The sequence below is a fragment of the Miscanthus floridulus genome, chromosome 1 (assembly GCF_019320115.1).
Source record: "Miscanthus floridulus cultivar M001 chromosome 1, ASM1932011v1, whole genome shotgun sequence".
In the NCBI taxonomy this organism is placed as follows: Eukaryota; Viridiplantae; Streptophyta; class Magnoliopsida; order Poales; family Poaceae; genus Miscanthus; species Miscanthus floridulus.
In genome coordinates this window covers 44,301,258-44,311,905 of record NC_089580.1, presented here as the reverse complement: position 1 = coordinate 44,311,905, position 10,648 = coordinate 44,301,258, and the positions used below count along the sequence as shown (strand labels likewise).

At 42.4% G+C, this 10,648-nt stretch overlaps 1 protein-coding gene and 1 pseudogene across 1 annotated transcript; both read right to left on the bottom strand.

Moving 5' to 3' along the window:
- Positions 1 to 282: 282 nt before the first annotated feature.
- On the bottom strand, positions 283 to 8,216 carry LOC136506806 (ras-related protein RABD2c-like). Its single transcript, XM_066501741.1, has 9 exons — positions 7,956 to 8,216; positions 3,659 to 3,997; positions 3,498 to 3,570; positions 3,328 to 3,375; positions 3,137 to 3,184; positions 2,230 to 2,301; positions 1,844 to 1,999; positions 1,333 to 1,436; positions 283 to 705 (listed from the first exon to the last, which is right to left on the bottom strand). Exons 2-9 carry the CDS (start codon positions 3,676 to 3,678, stop codon positions 609 to 611), a joined length of 618 nt encoding a protein of 205 aa, XP_066357838.1. The 5' UTR covers positions 3,679 to 3,997; positions 7,956 to 8,216; the 3' UTR covers positions 283 to 608.
- Positions 7,826 to 10,620, bottom strand: LOC136506620 (G-type lectin S-receptor-like serine/threonine-protein kinase At2g19130; annotated as a pseudogene).
- Between the last annotated feature and the right edge of the window lie 28 nt (positions 10,621 to 10,648).

The window sequence follows — 10,648 nt, the reverse complement described above, 5'->3', positions numbered from 1 at the left end:
TTTAGAGCTTGCTTCTTCTTCTGTAGCTTAGTTGTTTGAGCTCCGTTCGTGTTCCGTCTGCTGCGTTGGCTTTCTACTGTTCTGAGGAGTTTTAGTAGGTACTCTTGTCACTAATTGGCTTGGATATTTGAGTTCCGGAACTCGTTTGTGCTTGGTGGTGTTTTGGGACAGCGACCGAAAAAGTCCCGCGAGAAATTTTACGGCTCCCATTCACCCCCCCTCTGGTCGCCTTTTCGGTCCTTCACATTCAATTAACTGGCAATTTAAAGATTGACTGATCACTGATGGTACAATTTGCTATGCTAGGTTATACAAATGTGGCAATTAATGCTGATCTGTATAAGCCAGAGCTCACACCATATATCATGCAATTAACTGCAAGTTTTAAGATTAACTGATGGTACACTTTGCTAGATAATAATAATACAAACTGTGGCAATTTATGCTAATCTGTATAACGATGAATATCTGACGCTGAAATGACACTATTATAGTATCTTAGTATCCTCCATTCCACTCAGTGTCTCCTCCAATATAATCTTGATTGGACAACATCCTGCGGCATCCATCTAACCACAAGTCAAATTTAAGTGCCCCCTGAGCCCTGACTACGATGAGCAGCAGCTGTTCTTCTGCTGTATTGGCTGCCCTTTCATGTGAACATGGACGGTGGGTCTCCTCTCCACGGTTGGTTGGGTTGCCATCCTGCAGGAGTCGCACGGCATCAATAGCAATTTCAATTAGTCAGGACCCTCAGTCTAAAATCCAACTCAGAACAGCACAAAAAGGAGTTTTTTTTAATAAGATTGCACAAAAAGGAGTTATATCACCGATACAACTGTCACATGGGGAGCATGCACACTCCATATTACTAGAGCACCAAAAAGGATCATAAAGCCACAAAAATTGCACAACAATCTACCCACAGCACGTGGAAAAGCTAACATTAATGTCAAGAAGATGTCCTGAATTATTTAACTAGAAAAGAATTCAAAGTTTAAAAACTTGAGTCTCAAGTAGTTCAAAAGGAAAGGCACATGTGAAATTGTTGGAAAAGCTTCATCATTTGGCTGGTTAGCATATATGTGTAATGTAACTTCACCTAAGGAAATATGTAATCAAGTAAAGTGTGGAAGAGCAAAAAAAAAGCACTCAGTTGTGCATAATTTTCCTCCAAAGAAAATGCATTAAGAAACAGTCAGAAATCACTAGCAGAGTTTTATGAAGCTTTCATTCCTGCGGCATGCAGAAAGTTCAGCAATGTTACAGTGTCGAGCTTAGTAGATAAATGGGAACAAAATGGCTTCTAAAAGAGTTTATTTTTTTGCTTACCTTTTCTTGATTTCTGATGACATGGTTAGGAAAGCTTCCTCCACATTGATGGATTCCTTTGCACTTGTCTCGATAAAGGGAATTCCTAACGAATCTGCAAAAGCCTGCAATTGATTTGATTGTCAGGTTTAGCAAGAACATATAAACATGGACATCTAATTATCTATCTATCGAGATTCGAGAATAAAATAGAATCACAGTGACTACTGTAATTTTTCATTTTTTTCCTTGAATACACAATAGAGCTGTGCATCATTGCATCAAGAAGAAGAAATGTATGAATACGACACACTCACACCACACCCACCCACCCATACACACCCTCAGTTAAGCATACATGTCTTTGGATCAAAACAAATCACTGTATTTTCATAACGAATAGAGACACATTCCTCCCTTCATTGTGTTCATTCTCATTTGCTACTTGTAAAAGTTGTCTTTGATAGCTCTTAGCCAGCATCAGAATTACGGCTAGTATTTTAAAGAGAAGCATAAGAAAAAGGATCTTTACCTTTGCCTTTTCAGTGTCAACAACATTACTGTCAACCAAATCACACTTGTTCCCAACTAGAAGCTTGCACACGTTGTCACTGGCATACCTATCAATCTCACTCAACCACTGCTTGATGTTATTGAAGCTCTCCATGTCTGTCACGTCATACACGATCTGAAAAGAGCATTGTACAATATTAAGTCCATACCAAGACTGGCACATTGTGTAAGGTCAAAAAGGGAAATTAACCACTTCAGTCTAATAACTAAAAAGAGTGATCTGCAAATCTATTCAAGCCATCCTAGTTCACTGTATTACACTGAATAAGTGAAACAGGAAAGCTGAAAATGATTGTGTAAATAGAGATCAGCGTGAGCTGAAAATGACGAGTTAAGAGGAATTACGATGATTCCATGAGCTCCTCGGTAGTAACTGCTTGTAATTGTCCTGAACCTTTCCTGGCCTGCTGTGTCCCACTGAACAGGAAACACCGGCATCATTATCAGCAACAGGTGGTTGAACAAACATGAATAGATTTTGTAAAGCAATGTGTGAGCTAACAAATCAGCGTCACCAAATAATTAGCAATCAATACCCCAATTTCCAGTTTCTAGCCACACTCCATCATGAGCAATCTAAGTACCAAAGCTATCTGATGTAAACCATTAGTATTTAGAAAACTGCTACCTGGCGTGTACGCTTATCTATCCTAAATCATGTGACGTACTCAAATTATATGAGATGTGTAGATATGAGGATCAGCCTAATCATCATACAAAACAGTTCCTGTTGGAAAAGAAACCTGAGATATGTCCATTAAGGATAATGGGATTTTGCTGGTGCGTGACTACTGATGCTAATAAAGTACCACCAAAGACTACTTTCTGTCTTCTTTTCCGTGGCCAATCTCCTACCAAGAAAAATCAGGTCAATTGCATGCCAATAGTTCTAAGATTTCCTATACATCACAGCCCTACAAACACACCATCCCCCGTTATTATGGCCTTGTGTTATTCCTACATCCAAATTGCGTTTGAACAAATTATGAGGATAATAAGTGAAGGAACAACAGAATGCATCAAGTTGCATTTGAACAGTTCCTACATCCAAATTGCCTTTGAACAAATTACGCGCAGGACAATAAGTAAAGGCATGACAGAATGCATCAAGTTGCGCTTAAACAATGCTTCGAGGCAATTGACTATGATCTAGTATGATGTAGAAAACCACATATTCTGGTACCACAGGACATGAATGAATCCAATTGTCTATGGCAAAAATAAATAAAACTGTGTGAATGAATGAGCTTACAATCTGTAGTTTGACAATCTTTCCATCGAGGTCGACAGTGCGGATTTTCTGAAAAGCAGGGCATTCGCAAGAACAAAAAGGGGGTTAATAAAGTTGCGCGAGACGATCGCGGTTAGTTGATGATCCAGGAATAATGAGTAGAGGCGTAGAGCAGTATATATAGTAAGGACAAAGAGAGAGGGTCTACTGACGAAATCAACGCCGATGGTACTGATGTAGGTGTCGACGAACGAATCGTCCTGTGTATACATGGATCAAAATCAAAGGAAGCCGCTTTTGTCAGGAGCAGAAGCAATCGCGTACGGCGTACCCAATCAGTAATTCGCAGGAACGAAACGGAAATCTGAGGAGGGAAGCTTACAGCGAACCGGAGGAGGAGGCAGGACTTGCCGACGGAGGAGTCGCCGATGATGAGCAGCTTGAAGAGGTAGTCGCTGCGACAGGAGGCGAACTGTTTATTTATCCCAGGACGAGCAAAGAAAAGAAAAGAAAGGGTTGGACGGCGGAGAAGGCGGGACTTACTACTCGATGCCGCTGGCCATGGCGGCCTCGATTCGACGGTGATGGTTGATGGAGTTTGGATGTGGGAGATGAAGAAGGGGAGGGGACGGGAGGTTTCTTTTTTGTTGTTGTTTGATGAGTTTGACACAAGCGCGGAAGAAAAAGGCAAGGGAGGGGAGAAGCGAAGCAAAGGAGGAAATGGGGCAAGTCTGCAGCTTTTCTTCCTCCGCTCGCCACGGCCACGGGTCGTCGGACGTCGGGTCAGCGGAGTTGGCCAAGTTAGGGCCGTTCTGGCTACGGCAGTGGCGCCGGCACCACCCGCACCCGCCGGCCGCCACTGCGCAAGGCCTTGATACACTGCTGTAAAGGATGGAAACATGTGCTATTAGTAAACTATTTATGTTCAGGCCTAGTGTCTCAGCACATGCTTATACGATGCAAGAACGGGCGATTTGCAAAAATATGACTCGAAACATCGTTTATAGATTTGACACCGAACCCATAATTCATAGACACGGAGGCCCCCACTTATCATCCACCCGAGTGTTATCATAATAAGGAGTCAATCTTTCAAGTGTCATTTTTGCAATTTTGTCATGCAAGAACATGCATGCTCTACCACTCGAAACTCCAAGAAAACTAGGAACATGCCAGTGTCAAGTGTCAACCATTATATTGCACAACGGGAATATAAGGCAATGGGGGTAACAAACAATACATGTCCCCCCATCTCTGTTTCAACCAACTGAACAACTGGTGACAGAGTTTCTCTACAGGTCTACAGAAGTGCACTCAACCAAAGAACCTCAAATGAATATAGAGTGAAGGCATTGCTTACGACTGTATGTAGTATATATACACATCATGTGTGTTACGGAGGACAAAATTGCTATTATAGGACGCGAAACAATGGGCTTCGTTATTATAGGACTTCAATCGTCGACTTCGCTAAAACGACATTTGAAACGTTGTCACTTTGTTTTACATGACATTTGGTCATTTTAATCACTTTTCTCATTTCAAATACATGTATTTTGCCATGGGATGACCGTATTGCCCTTTAGTCATATTCACGTAAGAGTGGGCAGGCAGGTGTAAGAGTGGGTAGGTAGGTGCATGGGCTGCCTGGCTGCTGCCGCCGCCGCCTGGGCAGGCTAGCTGGCACACTTGCCGCCGCCGCCGGGTATGTCACACATTATTAAAATTCACAAAAATACAGTAAAAATTCCCAGAAAATTAGAGTACAATTCTGGGCATATAACACAATATTAAGTACACATGAATTCATCTCACATCATAATATTGTTCCAAACAAGATTCAAGTCATATCAAATAAATCATGAGTTTACATCTCATCACAGCTAAAATAATTCATCCAGTGCTGCCGCTGTAGGTATCTTCATGGGACAAGTGTTGTCGGTTTGTGAAGATGTGCTCTCTCCTAATAACATCGCAAGCTTGCTGCACATAAATACGATACCATAATTAGATGTATGGAAAGAATTAGTGTACGATAAATGCGTTAATATTTCTTACCTTCTTGTGACCCTTCCTGGACTATCCCGTATGATTTCTTCTCTAGTCGGCCTCCGTGGGGTGCTAGGTTCTGCTGGCGCAACTTTTATAACATTCTTTCTAGGTTGCCTACGCTTCCTACAAGTAATCAAATAAATTAATATTGACATTTACATTTAAGTTTCTAGATAAAGAAAATCAATTCATACCTCTTTTTGCGGTCCCATTGAGTGGGCACTTGGCACTAGCTCAAAACTCTCTTTCCATTTGCCATAAACCTCTTCAAGAGCTCTTTGTTTATCCCGCCATACAATGTCATATGCAATTTGACACTTGTGATCTGTCTCCAACTTCTTTTGTAATTCCTTAGCACCAATATTTGGATCAGCTCTAAGGATACTCACAGCCTTGCTAGCTACCCACTTGCAACTTGAAGTTGTAGTTATCTGCCTCATGCTGGACACACATTCGTTCTTATCGACTAAGACGGTTACCTGCAAAACAAAAAATCAATGAGATTGATATTAATTTACATAACAAGTAGAATTAATGAAATAATAAAAAAATATTATTCACCTCCACAGTGCCTTGGCCTTTTTGTTTAGTGCCATTTATCCTCTAAGGGCAAGGGCAATCTTCATCACCGGACTTGCAAAAAGCCCTATATCTCGTCTTACATGACTTCTCTACTCCTAAATTGAATTCCTTATTGATGGCAAATTGCCGCACTGCCAGCTTGAACTCCTCCATCGTTGGGTACAGTGTTCCTACCTCCATTGATGGGTTGTTCTTATCATATGAAATGACCATCTCACCTGGTACGACATCGCTAGTAGGAATGGCAGCACCATCAGTATCTTGCCCAATCTCATTATCATTCCCCTCTTCATCCATTCGGCAATCAAAGCCTTGTGCATGTATATTTGTTGTGCCCTCCTCTGTCAAGCCTAAAAGCTCACAAATCTACGACTCACTCATAAGTGCAATACGACCTTCGTCATCATGTGTCTCCACTATTTGTATCGTATCACAATCAACTCTTTCCATATTTTCCACATGATCTACTTGGGACCTAAACAAGTGAAATCAACTTTAACTAATATGTACTACTATCGTGGTAAAAAACAAACAGAAAGCATACAAGCATATATACCTTTGCACTTCAAGAACAGGAAGGTTGCACTCTACTATCGGAAGAGGAGCAGTTGGAAGCAGCGATCTCGCTAGGGCTAGAGCAGTGGACATGCCTTGTGCCGGCTTGTCCAGACCTTTTGCCGGACCTTCTGCTGCCACGTCCATGCCTACAAAATAAATTTTGAAGCAGCCTTCTCAAGATTGTAGTGATGACTTCTAAAGGAACGCCTTTCAGCTTTGTCAGGATTGTAAAAGGCTCATCAATTGACCTGAGAATAAAATTTAAACCAGCTAGATTAACTTCTATGTAAAATATGATGGAACTACCTACACCCAACACTGGAATATACTAAGAATGAAACATATGCCTGCAGAATAAAATATGATGGAACTCCCTAAAAGGCTGAAACACAGAAAAAGTTCAAAGTACAGACACATTTTTGGAACTGATTTTCAGCAAGAGTTCAAAGCACCATCATAGAAAGATATGAACTGTAGGATGTATCGGTACTACAGAAGTACATAGAACACATTTTTGAAACTGATTTCAGCAAGAACAATTAAACAATTGGGTGAAAGACAAACCAAATATGTGTATGTGTCTGAACTGAAATTATTTTCTCAAATAATTAGTCATAGCTTCATATGCCTAGATGGACTATCTCAGCCAAGTTTCCAGAATTCAGTAACAACAACATATTCTCAAATAATCAGGCATAACATATTTTCTAATATCAAACTAGTGGAATGATTAGGTCTACAATATTTTATTTTGAAAATCCTCAACAACAGTCCATCTTATTGGTTATTGCAGTGTTGCCAATTCATTGAAGATCCTATGGCATCTCTCAATATACAATATTCAGAAGAAAAAAATTTGACTGCCTATTTCAAATCCTTTTTATCACTCTAAAACAGTAGAAGAAACTCAATGCATGTCATCTTCTACATCCACTATAATTTTCAGGCAGAGAACTATTTAGGAATAGTTGTATGTGAAACTGAAAATGCTCAAGTTCACTAGTACAAGATATGGAGTTCTACTCAGTTCTCAGTATCATATAAACTAGATCATGATCCATTCTCTCAGATTAAAGTCAATGCAAAATCACAGACTCTTACTACTCCCATCCAAGATCTACAAGAAATATTTTTTCACATTAAGAAGCCCAATAGCAAATCACAGACTACTCCCATCCAAGATTTCAATCACGAGAGGAAGGGGCCAAGTGAGCGTACCTGTAGGGGGACTCGATGGCGACGGGAGGAGTGGCAGGGGAGGGGAGACTCGATGACGACGGCGACCGGGGACGAGCCACGTGGCGCACCGCGGGGAGGAAGGAGCCGCAAAGCAGGGCGCGCTGCAGGGAGGGAGGAGCCGTGCCGCGTGGCTGCCACAACTGACGGTGGCGGCTGCCCACTCTTATGTGAATATGACTGAAGGGCAATACGGTCATCCTACGGCAAAATACATGTATTTGAAATGAAAAAAGTGATTAAAATGATCAAATGTCATGTAAAACAAAGTGCCAACGTTTCAAATGTCGTTTTAGCGAAGTCGACGATTGAAGTCCTGTAATAGCGAAGCCCATTGTTTCGCGTCCTATAATAGCAATTTTCTCTGTTACGGAGCTCAGAAATAGAAAAATAAATAAATAAAAAGGCTCACATTGAACTAAAAAGAGACTCTCAGAAACTGTCCACATCTGTTGAATCCTCCATTCCCACATAGTTTTGTAGTGACCTGGGAACAGGTGGGACATCGACGCCCATGACACCCTCCAGTCCAGTATGTGAACAACCTGCCCCATCATCGGCCTGTGATCTTCAGCATCCTGAATGCACCAGCATGCGACTCTACAGGCTCTCTTTAGCTGCTCCTCATCAGCATCGCCCTCCAGCCTACTATCTAACAGACACATGACATCTCCTTCACTCACCTTAACTGCAGCATAGGTTGGAAAGTAAGTGAACATCCCTTCCTTGATTTTCTCCGAATTCCTTCGCCCTGATACGATTTCTAGAAGCATCATTCCATAGCTGTAAACTTCAGCCTTGTGTGTAATTGGTAGCCCTGAGATCCACTCCGGCGCGAGGTACCCGATGGTCCCTCGCATTGTCGTCAGGGCCCTGCTGAAATCTCGACCAAGAAGCTTTGCCATCCCAAAATCTGCGATCTTGGGACAGAGATCTGCGTCAAGAAGTACATTATCTGGCTTCATGTCACAGTGCACAATATAATCCTTGCATCCCTCATGCAGATAAGCCAAGCCGCGTGCAATTCCAAGAGCGATCGAGTACCACTGCTCCCAGCTTAGGTTAGAGGATCTCCTGGAGAATAGGTGGCTACTCAAAGAACCATTTCGGCATATATTCATACACCAGGAACCTTCCACTGTCTTTGGCGCAAAACCCAAGTAGACGAACAATATTGACATGCTGAATCATACCTATGGTCTGCACCTCTGCTCGGAATTGTTTGTCTTCCTGTCTCAGGCATTTTAGCTTCTTGACAGCCACTACAGTGCAGTCTGGCAACACCCCTTTGAAAACGCAGCCAAAGCCTCCTTCTCCAAGTTTCTCGGAGAATGTTTTGGTTGATTTCCTTATTTGTACAAATGAGAATACCATGAGACTTCCATTGCCACCAATTGTTGTAGCCTTGAAAAGCTTTCTTCTGCATCTCAATAAAAGAATCAAACTAACAGCAAATACGGCTACCACACCAATCGCAGATCCAAGAACCACTCTTCTCCTGAAAGAAAACAGTGGAGCAGTTCTAGAACCTGACTGTTGGTTGGTTGCTATGCATATGTACATACGGTTGCCATTTGGACCGGAGTCAAGCACTACTGTATTCCGCAGCTCCCAAAACCACAGTAAGCAACTTGTACTGTAAGCAAAGGCAGTACAGGTACAGTCCCTTAAGCAAGGATTGACACTCACTCATGTTTGCAGCTTCCAACTTCAAAGCATTCTGAGGATATGCATGGATGCCATCTATTGGATGAAATGTCACTTCAACATTCCCACAGTTTAGAGGGACCTTTCTTGAACAACCAGCAGCAATCCATGCACCGGTCGATGGTGGATCAAAACCAACAGGGCATACACAAGAGCCTGATGTTGTGCAGAGACCGTAAAATAGAATTGCATTCCCCCTGCTTAGCAAATCTAATAAACCCGGAACTATTTAACTGTAAGTATGTATGTGCCTCATTGAATGTTAGCGCATAGTCTCCGTCTTCATGAATGTCCATCCATCCAGGGAAGGTACCAGCAAACGTCGGACCATCGGGATTCTGCTAGATAATAAAACCTCTCCTTCTAGTTGCATCGAGTGACAGTGTATATATAAGTGAGTCCCCGCCAAAAAAATAGGAATAGGAAATTAATAGCAAGGGTAGCATTCTCGCCAGTTATCCTATTGAATCCCAGGTATCGTCCAGGGAGCAGTATCGTTGCTGGGAAATCGAAACTCTGCCACATCATCATGGAACTGTTTTCTTTGTCTCTTACCACAAGATTTCCATTGTCAAGAAGCACTGCAACAGCAGAGATAGAAGCAGTCGTCATGTAGGATGATGAGGACTGAGCCAAATAACCATTGCCCGTGATCTGTAGCAATCCTTCCTCTGAGACTGAGAGGTTATAATATGGTGATGAGAAATAAGTACCAGGATCATCAGTATCCAGATGAGGTTGCCAAACTGGAATATAATCAGATCTGCACGGTGACGACGATGTTAGCAAACTAGATGCCCAGACCACAGAAGGAATAAGTATCAGCTTGAGGGTTGGTGCAGTCATAACCCAACTTGAAGGCGCCATTTTTGGAGACTAAACTCCGTTTAGCATTCAGGATTTGTCCTGGAAGGAGGTTTTCTGTTGCACATACAAGGCTGATCATCAGGGAGGGAAGTAGTAAAACGAAGGGGGATGGGAACAAGGACCTCCAATCGATTGCTTTCTCCATTTCAGGGATACTCCTTCCTTGGCAGGCAGGCAACCGAATGACCAAATCACCGATGCATATATCTGCAAACCAAGTAAATGCCCTGCTCATAAGTGAAAGACTCAAGAGCGTGGCCTCCTATTTTCTCGGGTCAAACTATGGTGGCAGTGAGCCAGTGAGTGACATATGGGCTGTTTCAGACACACACAGCACAGAAAAAGACGTGAGAGTCCGGCATTACCTTATGATGGCAGTAGAAACCAGGAAGTCAAAGCTCGAGGAGTCGAGGCATTTCACCGAACACCTTCCGCTCGCTCGCTCAGCTTCCCGGCGCTTCTCGTCTGACTGACTGACGCCGCTGCCAGTAAACCACACCAACCAGTGAACCATCTCGCCTGATTTTTTTT